The 25,297-nt window shown below is 41.8% G+C and overlaps 1 protein-coding gene across 1 annotated transcript in view; it reads right to left on the bottom strand.

Moving 5' to 3' along the window:
* Window positions 1–211: 211 nt before the first annotated feature.
* The window catches only part of loxl1 (lysyl oxidase-like 1), a 112,764-nt gene continuing 87,678 nt past the window's right edge, over window positions 212–25,297 (bottom strand). The window contains exons 4-7 of the mRNA XM_059946184.1: window positions 23,805–23,961; window positions 13,422–13,517; window positions 13,220–13,335; window positions 212–7,147 (exon numbers count right to left, since the gene is read on the bottom strand). Coding sequence (XP_059802167.1) covers window positions 7,141–7,147; window positions 13,220–13,335; window positions 13,422–13,517; window positions 23,805–23,961 — 376 coding nt within the window. The 3' untranslated portion in view covers window positions 212–7,140. The remainder of the gene's footprint in view (window positions 7,148–13,219; window positions 13,336–13,421; window positions 13,518–23,804; window positions 23,962–25,297) is intronic.

The raw sequence follows: 25,297 nt of genomic DNA on the forward strand, positions 1-25,297 counted from the left end.
GTGTCCTTCTTATCTATGCCTCTTGTAATATTGAACACTCCCCACCTAGCCCCGCCTCCATTCTTCTACATCAGGGGTTCCCAACCTAGGGCCCACAGACCCCTTTTTTAATGGCCATAAAAACTTTGGGAACCCCTGCCACATTCTCCTATTATGGAAACTAAGATGAAAGAAGGCAAGAAATAAAAACGGAGGCCATTTCAGCTGGTTTCAAATCGAAACTTGCATTGAATTTCCTTTATTTTTTAATATTGCAATTATACATCCAGCCTACAAAAGTTCAGTAAAATTAACAATTTCTTGTAAAATATTTCTGCTATTTTAAGTAATGCATAGACATGGTTACCAAGGCAGAAACTTTGAGTGCAAAGTTATATAATCTCACATGATCACGTGTGTTGAGATAAAGACAAATGATACAGTAGGGTTACATTTGTTATCAGGTCTTCCAGTTTACGGGTCCTGAGTATTTGGAATAAAAGCACAAACCACTAATATGCACAAAATGCCCAGCTGATTGCCATATGCTTTATTCTGGGAATAAAACTTCTTTTAACTGTTCCCCACAAGCATTATTTCTTTCAGCTAACTTTAGTACACAGTGAATCATTATTTTCCTTTGTCAGTAGTAAAATAGATTTGTTTACTACAGATGTGCTATTTACACAGATATACACTCAGTGGCTACTTTATTGGGTACACCTGCTTGTTAATGCAAATATCTGATCAGCCAATCATGTGACAGCAACTCCATGCAGATATGGCCAAGTAGTTCAGTTGTCGTTCAGGCCAAACATTAGAATTTGGAAGAAATGTGATCTAAGTGACTTTGACCGTGGAATGATTATTGGTGTGAAATAGGATGGTTTGAGTATCTCAGGGCTCACTGATCTCCTGGGATTTTGCACGTAACTGTCTCTAGAGCTTACACAGAATGGTGCAAGAAACAAAAAACATCCAGTGAGCAGTAGTGTAGTGCTGTGGGTGAAAATGCCTTGTTAATGAGAGAAGTCAGAGAAGAATGGCCAAACAATTTCAAACAGACAGGAAGGCAACAGTAACTCAAATAATCGTGCATTAAAACAGTGGTGTACAGAAAAACGCACAACACGCTGACCCTTGAAGTGGAAGTGCTATGGCAGCAGACGACCACAAGCATTATTCAGTAGCCACTTTATCAGGTACAGGAGATACCTAATAAAATGGCCACTGAGTGTACATATTTTGAAAGGTGAAGAATTCATTGTACTGACCAATCAAAGCAGGCAGAGAACTTTGCAGAAGAGATTCTTTTTTGCTTTGCTTACGCTGTATGATTAAATGGAATCACAAAACAGTTGCTCAAACCTTGAAACCACCATCTTCCTGCTACCCCAGTTCTTTGAAAACTGATATAAACCCACGGGCTTTGATGCATGCAATAGGCTTATCACATTACCAACACCATTGTTTAAAAATCTATGGAAACAATACGCTGGAGGAACTCAGCAGGTTGAGTAGCATCTGCTGATGGAAAGGGAATGTGGTGGATACATCGGAGTCCATCAAAAGCAAAGCCTTCCCCTACTACTGAGTACACTTACATGGAGCACTGCCACAAGAAAGCAGCATCTGTCATCAAAGACCCCCATCAAAGAGGCCATGCCCTCTTCTCACTACTACCATCAGGCAGGAGGTACCAAAGCCTGTGGTCCGATACCAACAGGTTCTGAAGTAGTTATTACCCTACAATCATTAAGTCCCTGAACCGGCATGGATAACTTTATTCACCAATACTCTGAACTGATTTGATGACCTGCATACTCACTTTCAAGGCCTCTTTCCAACTGATGCTCTCAGTATTATTTTTATTTGCACAGTTTTTTAGCACATTGGTTGTTTGTCAGTCTTTGTCTATTTACGTATAGGTTTTCTTAAAATTCCATTATATTTATTTTTTCCTTAAATGCCTGCAAGAAAATAAATCTCAAAGTAGTAAATGATAACATATACAGAATTTGAAAACAAATCTACTTTTAACTTTGTACTTTGAAGGGAATTGTGGGTTTTTTATGTCGAGAAGATGCATTGTTCAAAGAGTGGGAATAATAGGCCACTCTCTCTTTCAGCCTACCAAATACATTGTGAAGAGACCCTTTCTGGGAAATTCTCATGTCTTGGAGATGGGATTAAAATATCTGCTCTCTCTGCTGAACAGTAAGAATCATACAGCATCGATGAGAAAGAATTAGCTTCTCCCAGCCAGTATTTAAAACAAATCAGCAGGCGAGTGTTCCGTGGGAGCTTGCTGTGCACAGATTTACTGCAGAATATTTTAAATGCTTCATCGTCAAAAGCTGTTTGCCTATAGGTCACAGTAGGTTATAGGATTTAAGCTAAATAAATGAAGAACAAGTAGGAATATTAGGGAAATTCTTTTCACCTAGACTCTGGAACTCTAGGCCTGAGAGGTTAGTAGGGAAACACTCAGCATATTCAAAATGGATTTAGATGTATCCCTGAATCTGTAGGGCTACAGACCCATTGGTGGGGATGAGGATGAGATGCTGTCTTCAAATAATACTGGCATAATGGGCTGAAAAGCATTTTTCTGTACTGTAAATTATCTTTTCTATGAATTAAATAAATGTAAGCTGTTGTCTCCTAATTTATTAATTTTTTGAGATATGGGCTTTCGTTGGCAATTAAATTTATTGATCGTCACAGATTGCTTGAGAAGACAATGGTGAGCCACCATCTTGAACTGCTGGGATCCTTCTGATGAAGTTCCTTCAAGGAGTTTCAGGGTGTGGGTTCAGCAGCCATGACGCAATCTGTGGTGTGTGACCGGGTAGCCTGCAGAAAGTGGCAAGCTCACCGCCCCCACCCTTTCCACCTTCCTCCTGCTGGCAGAGGATCCATGTTTGGAAGGTGCTGTTGAACTAGCCCGAGCAAGTTCAAGACTGACGATTCATTTATTGTCAAAGAATGTATAAATTTTACAACCTTCAGATTTGCTTGCTCACAGGTAGCCAGAAAGCAAGAATCCCGAATGAGCCCAAATAGAAGAAAAAAAGATTTAAAAAAACAAAAGACCAACACTCGATGTGAAAATACAAATCCTGCTAACAACTGAAGCGAACAAATGAACTGAAGCATTCTGTATATAACACACACTACATCCTCAGTGCCTTGGAGGTGGTGGGAGTGAATGATTATGGAGTTGCCTTTATGCTCTTAATTCAAAGGTGTTTAACATATTAGAGGATTTAGTTTATTTGATTGCAAAAGTATCTTTGAATTCTTAATCTCTAAGAATAAAGTGAACAATATTTTCCCAAAGCCTTGAAAGGTTCCAGCTAGAACAACATTTTCTTTCTGTAAAATTGGTGGAAAACATAATTGCCCTTGACAGGTAACACAGTGTTTAATCCAGAGTTTAGAATTGTGTAATATTCTAGGAAAATATAAAGTCATTAACATTCCCATAATCACCAGTCAGTTCCAGGCTAACCTCAGGAATTAGTTAGCTTTGTGACTTTGCAACAAGTTACTTAGCAGGTTACTATAAAATCAGCTTTGTCTTAAAATAAAGATTAGGTCAGCTGTCTTGCAAGACTGGTCTCTGTGGAGATATTAAGAAAGCTCTCTGCAGTGACCTGTACAAAATGTACTTTACTATTAATTCAGCGGCACAAGAAAACAATGTGAAACAGTCCTGGTGACCTACTGGTCACTAGAGAACCGGAACAAATATATTTGAAAAGTATTTCATTTTTATGCTCCTCTCAGAATGATCAAGCTTACTTTTAACTTCATAATTTCAACTCACAGAGGTATATAGCACAGAAAAGGAGCATTTTCCACAGTGTCAATGCTGACCAACACACTTAGCTATACTAATCCAATTTGCCTTCATAAATTCCATATCCCTCTATGTGTTGCTCTTCAAGCTGCCTTTTAAATGTTGAGCAGCATTTGCTGAGGTCCTGATGTGGGGCACCAACCCAAAATACACTCTGTCTTTGGCTCCAGATTCCAGCATCTGCATTTTCCTGTGTCTCGTCTCTTAATGATGTGGACTTGCTGCGTCCACTGCTTTCTCCTGCAGCTCACTCCAAACACCAAGCACTTTTTATGAGGAGAATTTACCCCTCATATTCCTTATTAGCCTTCTCCCTCTCACCTGAAATCTATGCTCTCTAGATTTAGACACCCCGATCACAGCAAATATCCATAATAATCTACATGGGAGAATATATTTTTCACTGATGCATAAAATTTCTTCATAGTGTTGTTCTGACACAGGAGGCTATTTGGCCCATTGAGTCTATGCTAGTTCCTACCACGCAGCTCCACCAAACCCATTCCCCTGTTCACTACATCCAGATTGATCATGGTAATATGTTTCAAAGCTTTTCTACATAATTAATATTTTGAATTAAACATCAAGAATACCTTGTGACTTAGTTTTTAAATCTGTACAGAAATATGAGATAGAGATACAAGAGACTGCAGATGCTGGAATCCACAGCAGCTACTGAAGGAACTCCAGAGGGTCAGGCAACATCTGTTGAGAGAAATGGACATTGGACCCGAACCCTTTCTCTGGACTGAAGTGTGAAGGGGAGATAACCAATAACACGAGGTGAAGACAGAAGGATGGGCAAGAACTGTGATACGATAGATGAACCGAGGTGAGGAGGTGTTGATTGGCAGATAACCTTTGAACTGCAATGTGATAGATGGGCGTAGGTGAGGAGGTTTTGAATGGCAGACCGTCTGATCACTTGCCTGTAAGTATAAATTTGTTGTACGTAGTGTGCCTGATACAGAGCTTACTAAACTTGATAAAATAGCACTGTTCAGGACTGTTCTTTCAAATTTCATTTTGGTGACACAAGAGACTGCAAATGCTGGAATGTGGCACAACTAACAATCTGCTGGAGGAGCTCAGCAGGTTGAGCAACAGGAGTATGGGGGTGGTGAGAGGAATGATCAAGTTTCTGATGCAGGCTTTCATCCCTAAATATTGTGACTCGTTTACCTCAGATGCTGCTCAAGCCCGATTGCTTGCTGAATTACATTTCGTCATCTACTCACCCCCAACACAGGACATATAAGGGTGATGTTCCGCAAAGAACTCTGAGCTCTATGTTCCCTTCCCATACCTCTGCAAAGAATTTGTGGGCTCCCTTAGAAAGCACATCTTTGACCAAACTTTCAGGCAGCTTTCCTCGCCTTCCCGGGTAATATCCTATCTTATATATTGCATCTTAAGGGTGCAATATGAGTGCGGACTGTGCATCATACAGGAAGGAAAATTAAGGACACAGTGTAAGGAGGACACTTAAGTTCCAGTGAAGCTGAGTTCCCAAATTTCAGGATCCATTGGACAAATGAATTGTGTCATGAGAGGATGTTTGGGGGGGGGGGGGTTGATGGGAAGAACATATACAGAAACACAATGGTGTCAAGGCAGCATGGTTAACGGTTTGCAACACCAGCGACCCTGGTTCTATTCCCACTACTGTCTCTAAGGAATCTGCACATTCTCCCCATGACCAGTGGGTTTCCTCAGATGCTCTGGTTACCTCCCACATTCCAAAGACATATAGGTTAGTAGGTTAATTGGGCACATAGGTGTCCTTCAGTGGTGTGGGCTCAGGGCTGCAAAGGCCTATTACCATCTTGTATCTCTAAATAAATAAAATTAAAAATATAATTGTTAAGGAGGCTTAGAAATCTGAAGCAAGTTTAGCATTAACTGAGAGATTCATATGGTGCATCATGTATAGAGCTCCCATTCTGCTCCCCCAGACACCATCTCTTTGGGATTTTATCCAATCATCTGGAATACTGGTTTTGTTGAAGAGGCCACACATACTCTGACTCTTCAGGGCTCTCTGCCCTTCCTGCGTTGTACCAGCAATCCTGGGCACGTTAATTTGGATTACTGGCAGTCAATCTTTTCCACCAATGGAACTTTACAAAACAGAGGGTAGGATAATAAAAATGGGAGTTTGAAACTTGAACAGAATGTGGTGTGAATAGAGAGCAGGTCAGGAAAAGGGCAGGTTAATGCTCTCTGCCTGTGTAACCCCATTATAGGCGCAAAGTCACTGGGCAGAGAAGCAGGAGTGGCTTATTCAGTTCCTTAAGCCTGCTCTGGCAATGACAAGAAGCTGAGGATTAGTAAACCTCACTAATTAACAAAGCATCAGGGATTAGGTTGACACGGTGGGGTTGTCTCACAGCAACAGAGACTGACGTTCAGTCCTGAACTCTGGTGTTATCTGTGTGGAGTTTGCACATTCTCCCTGTGACCGGCAGAGACTCTTCCGTTTCCAAAGGCATTCAGGATATTAGGTTCTTTGGCCACTGCAAATTGTCCTTAGTGTGTAGGTGAGTGGTAGAATTTGGGTGGGGGGTGGTGTTGATAAGGATATGTGGAGAATAAAGAGGGATGAATATAGGATAAACGTAACTGAATTATTGATGGTTAGCACAGGTTCAATGGGCCAAACAGCCTGTTTCTAAATGAGTCATCCCATGAGGAACTAGATCTTAAGACAGAGGTATTAGATTGGCCAATATTCTCTACATTTTCTGAGAAGACTTCTCCAAATAGAATGCTGGAACACTGGACAATCTTAACTGAGAGTTGTAAGGTTATAAACATTTGAAGTTTTCACCACAAGGGGCCTATACACTACAGTCAAAACTGAAGTGGGAAGATTTTTGAATACAGATTAGTGGGGAGATTATGCAGGAAAGTATTGGTGTTGAAGTTCAGCCACAGTTATTGAATGGTGAGGAAGGCTTATGGCAAATGCTTGCACCGATTTCTTATATACTTAAAAGTGCAAAAGAGCTGAATACTTTTTTTTCTAATAGGCACGTTTAGATGGCAACAGAGATGCTAATTAACAGCACCTTTTCCAGATGCCCACACACCCTTGCTGACTAGTCCATGCAGAGATTTATACTTGGTGGCGGCTGGCTCGTGGTCCACAGCTCTTTTTGTGTTGCTGCTGGATTCTTTGGTTGTGACTGATTCGCAGTGACAACTACCAAACCACAGCTGCTGTACGATAAAGTTCCACCCACACCAGATGTTCGCTCGGTGTATGTCGTGTTTTGAAATTCAAAACAGGCAGATCAAGACCTGCATAAAACAAAAGCAGGGAAAGTCTCAACAAGAAGGTTCACTGACCACTGCCTCAAGAATAACCATACCCAAACAGAGCTTTAAATAAATAACCAAAGTTTATACATTACCAGATAGTCTTGCTGCAATGCAATAGCTGCATTCCTAAGAAACCTTGCATAATAGAAAATCATGCTTGCACTCTGAGCATAATGCTGTTTATGGAGTAGTTGAAAATACTTTAACTGGTTATATCATGAGCTGGCACGGTAATTCGAATGTGCAGGAACATAGGAAGCTATGGAGAGTGGTAGACTTGGGCCAATACACTATGGCACATCCCTCCCCACCATTGAAAATATTTAGGTAAGACATTGTCTCAAGAAGGCACATCTGTCATCAAAGAATCCCACCACATGGGTCATGCCATCTTTAATTTTTAAATTTTATTTATTTAGAGATATTGCATAGAATAGGTCTTCCACCCTTCAAGCTCAACCACCCAGCAACCATCAACCCCACCCTCCCACACACAGCATTGACTTAACGTTAACTTAATCACAGGACAATTTACAATGACCAGTGTTACGAAGGATGAACAAATCTGATGGGCAGAAGGGTGCAGAGTTGCCCATGTCCCCCCCCCCCCCCCCCCCCCCCGGAGAATCGCAAACTGTTTACTATTTCGATGCTGCTAACAAGGAAGTAAGAGAGACAAAAGAAATGACAGGACAGCTGTTACTGATAACAGCTCATGAGAGAGAGACACAGATAAGAGGTAAACAAGTTGGAACATCTGCTATTGATAAGAGAGGGGAGGAGCCATTGATTTACTGTTATTGTCTTTTGGAGAAGGATTGTTTACTTGGTACTATTCTATTCATTGAAATTCCTCAGTGGACAGCTGGAGTGGGCTGGTTTGATGAGCTAAGGAGCTAAGGCATTCAAAACTGATTGACACTTGAGACCCCGTGAGTGGGGATAAAAGTGAGGTCTGGGGTGACACCCTTCAGACACACCAGGAGACACACTAGTGAGCATCAGACACCCACGAGAAAGTGTGGGGCATCGGAGACCGAATGAAGGATCGGTAAATTTTAACTCACAGTGTTTATAGCAAGGCCGGTGGGGGCTTGTGTGTGTGTCCACCCATGCCTGGGTGACGAGTTCACCACAGAAGAACGGTCTAGCTAAAGGACGGAGGGGTCATACTTGAATGGCCACAGCAACAACACATCGACGGATCAAGATCGTAAAGGAAGGTTGGCAAGTCAATAGCTGTTACTGTTTGCGCGCTCTCACTCTCTCTCCAACAATTACAACATATCGACCAACCACTACCTCAGCCTGCATGAACTGAACTGAACTTTATTTTTCCATGTGACAACTCATTATCCCCTAGACAACGATAGAGCTTGTTTATTATTGATTACTATAATACCCACACTTTTAGGTTTAGTATTGCTAACGTATATTATCTGTATATTTACATTAATATTGTTTTGTATATTTTTACTAATAAACACTGTTGAAAATAGTACCACCAGACTCCAACAGACACTTCTAACTTTGCTGGTAAGACACCCAGTTACGGGGTACGTAACATCAAATAACCTACCCAGTACGTCTTTGTGCTGTGGTAGAAAACCGGAGGTCCCGGAGAAAACATGTGCATTCCATGAGGAGGACGTACAGAGTGTGCCATGATTGAACTCTGAACTCCAGTGCCCGAGATATAATAGCGTCGTTACCATGGCGCCCTTAGCAACTCTTCTCTCAGGGAGGAGGTAGAAAAGTCTTAAGTCCCACACCACCAGATTCAGGAACAGTTACTTCCCTTCAACCATTAAACTCTTAAAGGAACCTTCACAACCCTAATCATTACCTCAGTATGGAAACACTTGACCACTTTACACTAAAACTTGGACTTTGTTTTTTTTTAAATTCTAATTGGGTTGTACAATTTATGTTTATGTTTTTCTTGAGAGTGCTGCTTAGATGATGCTACAAGTTAAGTTTTATCTTTGTACCTGTGCAAGGACTTGTGGAGGTGACAATTAACTCAACTTTAACTTTGGTGAAGGGGTTTAAGAGTGTGCATCTCAAACTTGTAACAACAGTTCTTTTCTTCCAGAGGATTTTCAAAATTAAAGATATTTTTAAAAGTTTATTTTGTTATGCAAGCTAAAAAGTATTAAAAGCTACATGCATCACAGCTTGGTATGGCAACTGTTCTGGCCAAGATTGCTAAAAAAAAAAATTGCAATGCAGAAAACACTGCCGGGTCTTTCAGGAAAATCAGCCTCCAACTCACTTCCCACTGCCTCAGGAAAGGATGAACATAATCCTAACCTGATCATTCTTTCTTCTTCCCTCTTCAGTTGAGCAGAAGATACAACAGCTTGAGAACACGTACCACCAGGCCCAAGAACAGTCTCTGTCTCACTGTTATATAGACCTCCTTTACAATAAAGATGAACTCTTGGTCTCTCAATTAACTTTGCCACGGCCCTTTCACTTCACTGCCTATCTGCATTGCACTTTCTCTGTAACATTATTTCTGTATTCCATTCGTGTTTTTCCTTTTGTACCACTTCAATGTACTTATATATGGAATTATCGATATGGATGCAGTACTATCAAAACTTTTCATTGCATCTCAGTACATGTTGAAATAACAAGCTGATTACCATTTTAATGGAGGATGGCTGCACAAGTATCAATTGAAGTGACTGCCTGTTAGTTTTCAAAATAATTCACTGAAGTTGACTGCCCCCATGGTGAAATTGGTAGCATGTGTCTGATGGCAGGTTCCTGATCAAAATCACATTACAACCAACTCAGTCTGTGCAGTCCAAACAGTATTCTCTAATTCATTAATTAGGCTATATCCAATTTGCATTACAGGAAACACACATTAGGATACTGAACACAGAACAGTCCAGCACAGAAACAGGTCCTTCGGTCCCCAGTGTTCTGCCGATTAATTAAGTTATTAACACCTAAACTAATCTTGTGTTATAGCAGAACCACCTGCAGTCAATAAATCCATATGATTCTTATCTGACTGAATGTTGCAATGCAGACTGCAAGACGAATCTGTGGATAGAGCTGCCTCAGAAATCAGATTGGCCCAGCTGCTCCATTTTCATCCTACATCCCAAAGATGGACTGTTAAGATAATTACCTCCTGTCAATAATGTGTAGGTGTCAGGATTGACCTGTGAGATAGAATAGACAACATGAAAACAAGTAGGGGGGGAAAGGAGGCAATGGAAATGCTCTGAGAGCTAGCACAGTCTAAAGGGGCCAAATGACCTCTATTGTCATAGGAAAGTATTGAAAAATGATTGTCCAGGGCAGAATTGAGACTTCTTGATAGGTCAATAAAGTTAGCCTGCGAAGAGTGAAGTCAGAAACTTGACAGTCTGAAGTCTGAGCACAAATGGTGCTTAATTAACCTGTCTGAGTGAGGCGTGGTGCATGAAAGGCCAAATCCAAGGAAATTTCCATTCTGAATCCTCATCTTTAATCTTTGACCCAAGACTTCTGTTGCCTAGATGCACACCTACTATTCTTCCAAAATGCACAGCATCCTAAGTGAGAATCACATGGCCATTCATTCTTTGCTGCCAAGCCAGAAACCTCACACAACCACAAATAACTGTAACCCCCCCCAGGTTCGGCGGGTTGTGCTGGACTACGGGGAGACAGCCTCCGGCCTGGCCAAACTGGTGAAACCTCATTTGGGTGGATGCTGCGTGATGTATCCCCATTATAAATCAGTGCCAAGAAATAACAAACACTACACCGTATGCAACTACACGATTTAGCCTTTTAATTCTTAATTTGTCTAGAGAGTTAGTAAACAAACAGAAAAAGGCCCATTTTAAAGAAGTCTAATGTGCAACATTGGAGCTCACGATTTTCAGCTCTCTTCTCATATCAGACACATACTTCAGATAAGTCTTTGGTGGTAAGTTGCCCTCGTCAGTCCCAAAACAAAGCTCAACTGGTTACCTTGCCTCACATCCAAACATCAGATAATATGGCAAGTACCTGGTAGCTTCATTTCGGGTACAGTTGTAACTGTGGACCAGAATTCCAATATGTTGACCCCACCTGCTCTTCTTGCTGATCTCCAAGGCCCCGAGCATGTCTAGCAAGGTCCGATTAAACCTCTCGGACTAAGGATCACCCTGTGAATGATAGGGAGTTGTCCTCGACTCCAAACATGCCCAGTAACTCACTGACGAGCCTGCTCTCGAAATCCCGTCCCTGATCATTATGTATCCGCCTGGGGAGGTTATAAGAAATGAAATACTTCTCACATAACACTTTGGCCACAGTGGACGCCCTCTGGCCCTCGGTAGGGAAAGCCTGCGCATATCTGGCCCTAAGACAGTCTGTGTAAAGCACACCTTTCTAACTACAGAGCTGCTGCTCAAAAAGGTTGCTCTAATGAAGTGCCTTTGTGTGCAAACAGTGCAGAAAGGTACAGTGATGAATGGAGTACAGTACAGATAAATGGGATTGTAAATGATAGACATAGAACAGTACACAATCTTCAGCCCACATTATTGTGCAGACCAATATAAGCCTATTCCACAATCCAGCTAACCAGTCCCTCCTACACAGCCCATAACCCTCCATTTTTCTGACATCCACCTTCTTGTCTAAGGGTCTTTAGATGTCCCTATTGCATCAGCCTTCAGCAATGCATTCCAGTGAACGACTCTGTATAAAAATTCTACCTCTGATATTTCCCATAAATGTTCTTCCACTCACCTTAAACGGATGTCCTCTGGTATTGCCCTTTGCTACCCTGGATAAAGTTGCAGGCTGTCCACTTTATCAGTGCCCCTCATGATCTTACACAATTCCTATCAAGTTTTCTCTTATCCTCCAACACTCCATAGAGAAAAGCCCTAGCTCATTCAACTTTTCCTCATAAGACATATTCTCTAATCCAAGCAACATCCTGGTAATTCTCCTCAACGTCCAGTTTAAAGCTTCTACATCTTTTCTACAATGAGACCAGAAATAAACACTTAGTGCGATCAAACTAGAAACTTATAGAACTGTAACATTAGCTTGCAGCTCTTGAACTCAATCTGACTAACGAAGGCCAGCACACCACATGACCTAACCACCCTTGTGGGTAACTTGTCCTATGATGCTGTATGAGAATGTTTATTAACCTCCGCTGTTAATTCAGTATTGACCACCTTCAATAAAAGGCACATGGTCCTTTTCATAACCTAGTGAACAGGAACACAAATCAGTCCATGGTCACTACATGCAGTTTCAAATCCCAAAATCCCATAATATAAATATTATGCTGGATGCAAGGATTCATGAAGGTCCCCCGTATCAGCAAGATACAGTGGGAAAATTAAATACAGGAACACAGACAAATAAAGTAGCAAAGGCATGGAAGGCTATGGACGAAATGCAGATAAAAGGGACTGGTATAGATGAAATAGGGTGGTCAGCATGAACATGATGGGCCAAATGGCTTCTTTCCAGACTGAACAACTCTGTGATAGAGTGGAAGACGAAACTACAAAGTCATCAGACACAATGTCTCTGCTATCAATTGTGTAACAGAGAAAGGAAAAGTATAAAAGGAGGCAAGAGAAAGGGGCTTTCCAAAATGGACTGCATCATTAATTTGCAGAGGAGGCCAGGATAGAGTGGCCATGCATAGAAAGATGGAAGTGAATTTCCTGTGCTGGTGGATATGCAGTGGCTGAGGGAGCAGGACTGAAGATGGGAGGGGAAATCCTGACAGTCTTGAGACCAATTCAATGCAATTCCCACTGCTGCCTGTAAGAAGTATGCACATTCTCCCTGTGACTGTGTGGGTTTCCTCTGGACGCTCTGGTTTCCTCCCACTGTCCAAAGATGTACTGGCTGGTAGGTTAACTGGTCATTGTAAACTGCCTCATGATTACACTCAGATTAAATCAGGGGATTATTGAGCGGTGCAGCTTGAACGCCTATTCCATGCCTGTATCTCAATGATTGAATGAATAAATACACAAATAAGTACATTTTCTCTTTTTACAAAGGATTTTAAATACTTACTGTGTTATTTTACAATTTGTAGTAGCAACATATTGCCCTGTGTAGTGAATGTTGCACCTGATAACATTGTTAGTGAAATCCGATTCTTGTATAAGATAGTTGGGATTTACTTGAAGCTGTAGCATAAAAGACAAGTACAGTATTGGAATATATATTTTCACAAGATAATATTGAATAAAGCAACAATTTGTTAGCTCTATACCTTTAGGATATATTTCCCAGGTTGGACATCTGTAATGTCAATCCATTGACAGTCAATATCTGCATTGTAGGTGTCGTAGCAACCAGGACTCAGTCCCTAGATGGGCAAAGAAGGTGAATATGTTGTTTGTTAGCATTCTGCAACAATGTCTAAGAATGGAGACAATAAAGTTAGTATGCGACATCGAGGGAAGCTCCCACGAACACTGAATAGCCCCAGCTAAGAGAACATCATTTCCCATTCTCTAGAACTGCTAGGTATTAGCATCCATAATGTTAACGGTGAGTTCCTGATATGTCTGCATTTCTCAGCAGTTATCTTATGAGCATCTGCCAACTGAACCTTGAACTAAACTTCTAGCAGCAAGTTTTCATGCAAATAAACAATGCAGAGATCCTGCAAAATAAACCTCACAAAATGCTTAGGCAGCTGACTAAGCCACACTCCAAGCCAAAATGGCTGTCAAATAGTTCAACGTTTTGTGAGCATCTCTAACATTCGTACAAAAGCTAGTATAAGTTTGATTACTCATAAAAAATCCCAAATGTGCTATCAATTTCATGATATAATGACAGCAAATAGGCCAAAGTTGTTGTTATATCAAAATGTACATCACAGAATCATAAGGAGAAGGCAAATCTTTATCCCATCTTTGAAAGAATATCCAGTTATATCTGCCTATTCCTCTTTTGCCACAGCTCCACAATTCAATTTTTTTCATTCACTATTCAATTCCATTTTGGAAATTATCACTGAACACGTTTCTATCACCTATTTAGGCTGTGTAAACCAGTGTAATCTGCAACAACAGTTCTTAGCTTTCCTCAATTATAGTAATTTGTGCCTTCTGGCTAAACAACTCTCTTGCCAAGGGAATGCTCCGAATGTGAATGCCTATACAATGTGGTATGCAACATCACAATATACACATTGTGCAGCAAATGTATATCTGAAGAAAAGGTTTAATTACAAAGCTTTGTTTACTTCAGAGCCGTATCTTAGACTTGGCCCATTCACCTCCTCCCTCACTTCAATTCAGCAGCCCCAAACAGTCCTTCCAGGTGAGGCAACACTTCACCTGTGAATCAGCTGGGATTGTCTATTGTATCTGGTGCTCCTGATGCAGCCTCCTCTACAATGGTGAAACCTGTCATAAATTGGGGGATTGCTTTGTCGCCGCATCTGCCAAAAGCAAAACTTCCTGGTAGCCCAACATATTACTTCCAATTTCCATTCCTGTTCTAACGTGGTGGTCCACGGCCTCCTCTTCAGCCATGATGAATCCAACCTTTATGGTGGAGCAGTAACACCTTATATTCCATCAGGGTAGCCTCCAACTTGATGGCATGAATACTGATCTCTCCTTCCTGTAAAAAACACTTGCCTCTCCGTCCTCTCTTCTTCTGGTCCCCACTCTGGCCTCTTACCTCCCTCATCTGCCTATCACCTCCCTCTAGTGCCCTGCTTCCCTTTCCCCAATGGTCCACTCTCCACTCCTATCAGATTCTTTCATCTCCAGCCCTTTATCTCTCCTACCAACCTGGCTTCACCTATCACTTCTAGCTATCCTTCTTCCCCTCCCCTCATCTTTATACTCTGGCATCTTCCCCCTTCCCTTCCAGTTCTGAAGAAAGGTCACGGCCCGAAACATCAACTGCTTGTTCACTGCCATGGCTGTTGCCTGATCGGCTGAGTTCTTCCAGCATTTTGTGTATGCTGCTTCACTAATTGCTTCCTTTCCAACATAACATCAGCACTGGGGATATTCACTGCCAAATGCACAATGTTTCATGCCACGGGTAGAAGGCCGAGAATGGAGTTGAAAAAAAAACAACCAGAATGTATTGGTGGGGTAGAATCAAAGGGCCAAATGGCCTAATTCTGTTCCTATGTCTTATGGAATTGATATACACCAACAAGAATCAAAGGAAGATCTCAGCAATGTGCCTCATTGCGTACTTGTCAGGATCTCCAATCTGGGAGCATTCAAGAAGTTTGGAAGGGTGATGCCAATAGAACATACCAATAAGGGCTTTAACAAACTAATCCCTGATTCACAACCCAGGTGTTGCATCGCTTTGCTTGGGCATTCTCAAGATACACTGATGTGTCATCAACCACATCAGAACATCATGTGGGCACAAATGGAAAATTAATAAGAGCAACGGTGTTACTTTGGTCATAGAACCCAACCTGTAGGTATACACTGCATATATTGCAAAAGTTGCATCTTTCAATGGAGGAGAAATAGGACTGCACAACTTCTCTGCCAAAAGTCCTGCTTTCCCTTCTTCTCTTCAGACCATATATATGTTACTCCAGTACCTACCAACATTTGCAAGAACTCACAATTTCATGAAACAAGAAGTGTGCAGACTATATAAAGTGGCAATTTACAGCAGTGAATTCACTAACCAGCACATCTTTGTGATGTGGATAGAAACCGGTTCACTTGGGGCAAGTGCACACAATCACAGGAGAAACAGGCAAACTTCACACAAACACACACAGTCCTGGAGGTCACAGTCAAAACCATGCCCTTGGAACTAGAAGGTACGGCCAGCTGTTTGCATGCCTGGAATGGCTGGGGAGACATATTATTGTTTGTTTGTTTTTTTCAAGCTACAGCAAGGTATGATGCCCTTTGGTCCCAATGAACCTGTGCTCCTAATTACATCCATGTGACAAATTAACCTACTAACCAGCATGTCTTTGGAACGTGGGAGGAAACCAGAATATCCAAATGAAATCCAATGGGCATGGGGAGAACGCACAAACCGCTTACAAACAGTGACAGAACTGAAACTGGGTCACTCTCGATGTAATCACATTACCTGAACTGCTATGCTACTGTGACGCCCCTTTGATTTGAGGAGTTGGGCCACTTCTGGCTCGACTGAGCCCGCTCTTTGCGTTCGCTTCCTGTAGGACCTCAGCGCTGGCAGAACTCAGCCCACGGTGGGGTGGGGAGGTGAGGGCATTTAAACAGGAAACATATCCTAATCCTATGCTTGGACTGCCCTAATGATCTTTCAATGTACCGTTCCATCCAGGGACTGTTCTACTGTTTGTAACTATCACAGGTAATCAGAGACATTTTAAAAAATGACTTTATAAAATGAAAATAAATTAAAAGGCTAAAAGGTAAATAAATGTAAAATTTCCTGCATCAATCCAGATAACTGTGAGGTGGTTCATTTTGGTAGGTCAAATATGATGACAGAATATAGTATTAATGGTAAGACTCTTGGCAGTGTGGAGGATCAGAGGGATCTTGGGGTCCAAGTCCATAGGACACTCAAAGCTGCTGCACAGGTTGACTCTGTGGTTAAGAAGGCATATGGTGCATTGGCCTTCATCAATCGTAGGATTGAGTTTTGGAGCCAAGAGGTAATGTTGCAGGACCCCATTTGGAGTACTGTGCTCAGTTCCGTTTGCCTCACTATAGGAAGGATGTGGAAACCACAGAAAGGGCGCAAGAGCAGATTTACAAAGATGTTTCCTGGATTGGGGAGCATGTCTTATGAGAATAGGTTGAGTGAACTCAGCCTTTTTTCCTTGTAGCATCGGAGGGTGAGAGGTGACCTGACAGAGGTGTGTAAGATAATGAGAGGTATTGATCATGTGGATAGTCAGAGGCTTTCTCCCAGGGCTGAAATGGCTGACACGAGAGGGCATAGTTTTAAAGTGCTTGGAAGTAGGTACAGAGGAGATGTCAGGGGTAAGTTCTTTTTTACGCAGAGAGTGGTGAGTGTGTGGAATGGACTGCCAGCGATGGTGGTGGGAGGTGGATACAATACGGTCTTTTCAGAGACTCCTGGACAAGTACATGGAGCTCAGAAAAATAGAGGGCTATGGGTTACCCTAGATAATTTCTAAGGTAAGGACATGTTCTGCACAGCTTTGTGGGCCGAAGGGCCTGTATTGTGCTGTAGATTTTCTATGCTTCTATGTTTCTAAACACGTAATTCCCATACCTTTAATGAAATTTAGTGACCACACTGAAATAAAAAAGACCATATTGGAAACAATGAATTATAGCTGCCATGACAATAAAGCACTGGATCGGAGGCACATTTGACATGCTGAGTTCAGTATATTAGTTACATTTAGTGCAGCCGTGCTGACACTTTTGTGTTCAACGCTGCATACAGTCACGCAAGTCCAGGACTGACTAACTTGCGCACTGCGGCTAAGCAATACTGTTCTATCTCAGTTCACTATGATCAAGTCCTCTGTAAGTATGGAATAAAGATCTAATGAGAAAGTTAGCATGTAGTCACCTAATTAAAAGATTAAAAAACAATAAGAGTAAACTACCAAAGAGACAGAGGGTGTCACCTGCTTGCAAACTGCAACAGGAAGATCGGGCAGTATTACAGGACCTACAAAAATTCATTTCCACACAAAGCCTGTAACAACCAAAATAGATTTCTGTAAAAGACAGTTACTGCAGAAGTTATAAATACTGTAGCAAAGGATTTTAGCAAATGCCATTATTGTACCATTGTTACACAGGCTACATACTGTTAACAATACCTGCAATATACACCCACTGGGCACTTTATTAGGTACATCTGTACACCTGCTCATTAATGCAAATACAAGGTCAAAGTTTAATTTATTGAAGTACATGTATGCCACCATATAAAACTGAAATTCATTTTCTTGTGGGCATTCACAGTAAATACAAGGAAATAAAGCAGAATCAAAGAAAAACTGCACAGAAAATGGACAAACACCAACGTGCAAAAGACAACAAACTCTGCAAATACAAGAGGAATAAAAAAACAAATAAATAAACAATAACAGCAGCAGCTTGTGATAAAGAGTCCTTGAAAGTGAGTAAGTGAGTCCTTAGGTTGAGGAGTAATAACTGTTCTTGATTCTGTGGTGTGGGTCCTGAGGCTCTGTATCTCCTCCCCGATGGCAACAGCGAGACAGAGCATGTCCTGGGTGGTGAGGGTCCCTGATGATGGGTGCTGCTTTTCTGTAATCTGTTTAATGGTGGGGAGGGCTTTACCTATGATGGTCCGGGCTGTGGCCACTACTTTTCGTTGGCTTTTCTGTTCGAGGGCTTTGGTGCCTCTGTACCAAACCACGATGCAACCATTCAATATACTCTCCACCACATATCTATTGGTTTATCTAAGTTTTAGATCTCATGCCGATACTTTACAAATTTAACAAGATAGAGGAGTTGTCATGTTTTCTTCATAATGTAAAGGCCTTTATGTGCTGAACTCAGAACAGGCCCTCAAAAACACCGAGGACTTTAAAGTTGTTGTCCCTCTTCACCTGTGATTCCCATGACGACAACTGGCTTATAGACCTCTGATTCCCTCCTCCCGTAGTCAATAATCAGCTCCCTGGTCTTGCTGACATTGAGTGAGAGGATGTTGGTGTGGCACCACTCAACCAGATTTTCAGTCTCCCTCCTATGTGCTTATTCATCACCACCTTTGATTCAGCGAATGACAGTGGTGTCATCCCCAAATTAAATATGGCGTTAGACCCAAGACTCAAGAGGTACTGTAGGTGCAGGAAATCTCGAGCAATGCACACAATGTGCTGGTGGAGGTCAGGCAGCATCAATGGAAAAGAGTAAACAGTTAATGTTTCAGGCTGAGACCCTGATGAAGCGTCTCAGCCCGAAACACTGACTGTTTTTTTCCCATCCATAGATGCTGCCTGACCTGCTGAGCTCTTCCAGCGCATTGTGGAAATGGCAACTCAGCTGTGCTTCACCACACTGTCATAAGTGTAAACGAGTAGAGCAGGGAGCTAAACACACAACCTGTGGTGCACCGATGCTGATGGAAATTATGGAAAGCATGTTGTTGCTAATCTGAACTGATTGAGGTCTGCAAGTGAAGAATCGAGGATCCAGTTACACAAGGAGTTATTGAGTCTTGGAGCTTTTTGATTAGTTTTAAGGGGATGATGGAATTGAATGCTGACCTGTAGCCAATGACGAGCATCTTGACGTATGCATATTCACTATCCAATCATATGGTAGTAGCTCAATGTACAAAAGCATGCAGACATGGTCAAGATGTTCAGACCAAGCATTAGATTGCATGAGAAAGGTCATCTCTAAGTGACTTTGACCATGGAACGTTTGTTGGTGCCAGACAGATTGTTGGTTTAAGTATTTCAGAAACAGCTGATCTCCCAGGATTTTTATACACAATGGTCCCTGGAGTTTATGGAGAATGGTGTGAGAAACAGAAAACATCCAGTGAGTGACAGTTCTGTTAGCAAAAATGTCTTGTAAATGAGAGAGGTCAGAGGAGAATAGACAGACTGGTTCAAGCTAACTGGAAAGTAACAGTAACTCAAATAACCATGTGTTACAACAGTGGTGTGCAGAGGAGCTATTCTGAATGCACAAAACGTCAAAGCTTCAAGTGGATGGGCTACAGCAGCAGAAGATCTCACCGGGTACAACCCCTGTTCTTAATAAAGTGGCCACTGAGTGTAAGCCTCACCAAATGTATGCCTGACATTGTATTAGCTGGACTCAGCGAATCTGTACCAGTATATTAGCTTCTCCTGAGATAAATACTATTTTCACGATCTTCACATCTTGACTTTGAGACACACGGCACGACATGACATGACAGTACTCTGGCATTTTCAGAGTCAACTCTCTTAACCAGCTATAAATACATTATATCAACCTAGTTTTATTTGAGTTGAATTAATACAGGGCAACGCCATCTAGCTGAAAATAGAACCACACGTTAACCTGAGCATTCAGCATTTCTACGTAAAACAACCTCCAATTAATAATCTGTCTGATAGGATGCATGCTAAATTAATCAATAACAGATTTAAGTAACATAATTCTTATGTACTGACCCTGCTGGTAAATCAGAATGCTTCAGAATAAAAAAAAGTAATAACTTCCATTTGTAACCTTGCTCTTATTTCCAAGTAATACATTTTCCTTAAAGGAATACTCAAACACCATTCGCTCTTTTTCCAAAGAATCACAGTAAGGTCACAACAAGCAAAAAGGCCATTCAGCCCACTAAGCCCATGTCAGGACTAAGTAAGTACAATCCAATAGACACACTCCTCCAACCATCTTCCTATGACCTGTTTCCTTTCCTTTCTATCCCATGTGTCTTATTTTGTCATGCATTCAGGCAGCAGAAACATTACTGAGTTGCTTGGAGTTTTGTAGCAGCAGATCTGCCTCCAAAGTGGAAAGACCCCTAGCTAATTAAAGTTCTTCAGAGGGGTGAGCACGACAATCTTGGTTCACCCTTCAGTGCAGAGTCCCAGAATTATACAGTACGGTCACATGCTACTTCCACTTCCTCTGGGAGTTCATTCCATATATCCACCACCATGTGTGTGATAAACTTGCCCCTCAGGTCTTTGTAAATATTTTCCCCTCTCACCTTAAATCTGCACCCTGTCATTTTAAATACAAGAGATTCTTCAGATACTGGAAATCTTTAGCAGCATACACAACATGCTGAAGGAAATCAGCAAATCAGACAGCATCTTTGAGGGCATTAAACAGTCTCAACATTATGGGAAGAGACCCTTCATTAGGGACTGATGAAGGACCTTGGCCAGAAATGCTATCTCTGTATTCACTTCCATAGATGCTGCTGGATGTTTAGACCATAAGACATAGGAGCAGAATCAGGCCATTTGGCCCACTGAGTCTGCTATGCCATTCAATCATGGGTGATTCTTTTTCCTCTCCTCAACTCCATTTTCAGGCCTTCTCCCCGTAACTTTGGATTCTGTGTCCAATCAAGAACCTGTCAGGCTCTACCTTAATTACACCCAATGACCTGGCCTCAGCAGCTGCACATGGTAAAGAAATGTCTCCACATCTCTGTTTTAAATGGATGCCTCTCAATCCTGAGGTTGTGCCTTCTTGTCCTAGACTCCCCCACCACATGAAACATCCCCTCCACATTCACTCCATCCAGGGCCTTCAACATTCAAAAGGCTTCAATGAGATCGCCCCTCATCTTTCTAAATTCCAGTGAGTACAGACCCAGAGCCATCAAACATTCCTCATATGATAACTCTTTCATTCCCAAATGAACTGCTTCTGGATTCTCCTGAATGTCAGCAAATCTCCTCCTAGATGAAGAGCCCAAAACTGTTTACAATACTCAAGGTGAAGCCTCACCAGTGTCTTATATAGCCTCAGCATCACATTCTCTGCTCTTGTATTCAAGATCTCTTCAAATGAATGCCAACATTGCATTTGCCTTCCTCACCACTGGATCAACCTGCAAGTTAACCTTTAGGGTTTTCTGCACAAGTATTCCCAAATCCCTTTCATCTAGGATTTTGTGTATATCTACAGTTTTAGAGCTCCCACTCTGTAAAAAAAAACAACTGTGACATTCATCTTATCGATGTACTTCATGCTTTTATAAATCATTATAGGGTCACCTTTACCTGCTACACTCCAAGCCCTCAGCCTAGTAACATCCACATAGAAATTTCCTGCACTCCTTCCAGCTTAATAGCATCTTCCCTGTAGCAGGACATCCAGAACTGGGCACAATTTTCCAGCTGAGGTTTTACCACATCTCGTAGAGCTATAATATGTCTCCAAGCGATTACTGCATTGCCTTCTAAGTAACACCTCATGTACCTTGTAAAAATTATAAGGGCAATATTGTGAGAAAGGGCAACAAAGTTCTCTTCATGTCCTAGACAATATTGATCCCTCGATCGACACCAATAAAGTAGGTTATCTGGCCATTATTACAAAACACAAAAGCAATCAGGAGTTGGAGTAGGCCTCTCAGTCCCTCAAACCTGCCCAGCCATTCGATATGATCAGGGCTGATTGGCGCCAGACCTCACTGCCTCTGGTCTCAGTTTCTCTGTCCTTTCAAACATTAGTCACATTGCCGTGCAGAACTTCCAGCCTGTCTTCTGACATTACACCATGGACTAGAGTCTGAGTTATAGGGAGAGGTCAGCCAGGCTAGGTCTTCTTTCCTTGGAATGTAGGAAAATGAAGAGCGACCTTAAAGGAATGTTTAAAATAAAGAGAGGCAGAGATAAAGCAGACAGCAGCAGTCTTTTCACCAGGATAAGAGAGACCAAACCTAGGAAGAATAGATTTGGGGTGAGAGGGGAAAGAATTAAAAGGGACCTGAGGAGCAACTTTTTCACATGAAAGGTGATGGGTATACAGATGTTGATCTACCAGATGATGTGGGTGAAGCAGGTAGAATAGAATAATGTAGGAAGCAATTAGATAGGTACATGGAGGGGTAGGGCAGATTGCAGGAAATACTGGATGGGCACAGAGATCGGCATGGACTAGTTGGTTTGAAGGGCCTGTATCCCTGCTGTACTGCTCTTTGAATCCACTTACGGTTCAAGAGTAACCACTTCTGTAGCCATAGAGGTGGCTTACCTGCAAACCCATCCCCAATCAGTTGTGCTAAGTGTACTTGGCTGTAGCAAGACCACATTATACCCTATCACCAAAATTCCACTCAATTAAAGTTCTACTATTTTACATAATTTTGACACTCAGGGTTAAATATCTACATTGCTTATAATGGCAAAACTGAGTATTAATGAAAGAGCATGGGATGTGACCATCAGCACACAGCAGAGGAGAGTACTTATGCTTAATCACCATTGTGGATGAATGGACATGGTGATTTGCTAATTTAGTTTGTGTTCATTTATGTTTGTCCTAGCCTTGTAATGTACTGAGCTGCTGCTGCAGAAAGCTAACTTTCATGGCATTTATACCTGGTGTATGTATGCCTATGACAACAATAAACTTGAACTTGGGTAATTTGTCTGAACCTATGAAGAAGGCACACCAGCATCTCTACTACCTTAGAAGTTAAAGGAGATTTGGCATGTCATTCTCTGATAAACCTCTGAAGATATACAGTAGAATGCATCACTGCATGGCATGGAAATTCCAGTGCACAGGAAACACAAGAGGCTACCAAGAGTGGTGGAGTCACACCATGTGTACAGCCCTTCCCACTACCATCTCAGGACAGACATCGATTATCAGGGATCTCCACCATTTGAGCCACACCCTTGTCTTGAGGCTGTCATCAGGCAGAGGAGATACAAGAGTCCTGAAGACCCACTCCTCAAGGCTAACCAACTTCTTCCCCACTGCCATCAGGATTTTCAACCAACCTGAAAAACTGCAGTGCCACTTCGGACTATATCTCTTTTTATCTGTCTCAACCTACAGAAACGTCGCATTTATTTTGGATAATTTATATTTTCTAATACGTTTATGGTTGTAATGTATTGTGCTACAGCTGCCAAAAGCAAATGTTCCTGGGATTTGCACCCTGGGTATGGGTGTCTCTGGCAATAAATTTAAGCTTGAAATGCATTTCCTACCTGAGTGTGCGATGTGCAGGCGTAACGCTTCAAGTGACCGAAGTCGCACGTGGTGTCCTCCAGGCAAAAACTGGCCTTGTGACCCTCAGCCACCTTTCTGCCAGTAGCAGCATCCAGTAGGTCATAATGGCTGAACTCGTCCATGCTGTGATAATGCCTGGGAAAGAAGAGAATGCACAAATTAACGGAGATCTTTTCATTCAAGATGTGTATTGCTTGGATTACGACCAGCACCTCTGAAACCAGCAACCCTCTACTATGAGGAAGGTGGAGAGCATTAAGGATGGCAAAACGGTACTACGTGCAAGTTTCCCTCCAAGTACCACTTCATCTCAGGTTGGAAACACATTACCATTCCTTAGGTCTACCCTGACAGCACTGCAGTCTCCACCACCAAGAAGGTCAAGGTCCACAAAGACATGGTATACACCCCCGCCCTGCCAGTTCCACTCCAAGACCTACAATATCAAAAGTCTGAAATATGCTTCCATTCCTTAGATCTAAATCCTGCCGAAATTGTGGGAGCACATTTCCCCAAAAGGACTACAATGAAGTTGGTTCCCAACTCCTTCTGAAAGGCCATTAGGAATGGGCAATAAATTTGGGGCAATTCATACATTCCAATCAGGATATCCATCTAAACTAACTCCTTTTGCCCGCATTTGACCCAGATCCTACTAAATTTTTCCTACCTGTTTATCTATCCAAGTACCTTATAAATTTGTTATTGCAGTTGCTTCAACCGCTTCTTCTGGTACTTCATACCATATATGTAAACCATATAAAAAAGTTCATCTCTCAACTTAAACCTATGCCCTTAAGTTCTTGATTCTTGATTCTGGGGAAAAAAGAATGTGTGCATTGACCCTATCCATGTCCCTCATTACTTTATTGCTCAGTTCATTAGTTAGTTGCAGTTTGGTCAAATCTAATTGAGAGTCAAGTTGCTTTGTCCTAACTCCATTAATGATCTGAGACACAAACTCAAATTCATTAACTAACATGAACATTTTAAAATTCTAGACTGAGTTATGGAGATTATGAAAACATTAGACTGTCACCTAAGTCCATCTGGTTCACTAATGTACTTTACAGATGTAAATTTGCTACCTTATCCAATGTAACAATCAGCTAGAAAAACACAGCAGGTCAAGCAGCGTCTGTGGAGGCCTGGTATGCCAAATTATCTGCCTGAGGTCACTAGAACCTGCAAAAAGCTGTAGACACAGCTCAGCACATCACAGAAACTAGCCTCACTTCCATGGACTCTGTCTGTACTTCTTGCTGCCTTAGTAAAACAGACATTCTCCCTTCTCGGATCTCCTATCGGGCAGAACATACACATGAAAGCATGTGCCACCAACTTCTATCCTGCTGTTTTAAGACTATTGACTAGTTCCCAAGTATGTTAATATGGACTTTTAATCTCATAATCTACCACATTACGACCTTGCACCTTATTGTTTGCCAGGTCTACACTTTCTCTGCAACAC

This window comes from Hypanus sabinus, chromosome 21, assembly GCF_030144855.1.
Source record: "Hypanus sabinus isolate sHypSab1 chromosome 21, sHypSab1.hap1, whole genome shotgun sequence".
Taxonomy (NCBI): Eukaryota; Metazoa; Chordata; class Chondrichthyes; order Myliobatiformes; family Dasyatidae; genus Hypanus; species Hypanus sabinus.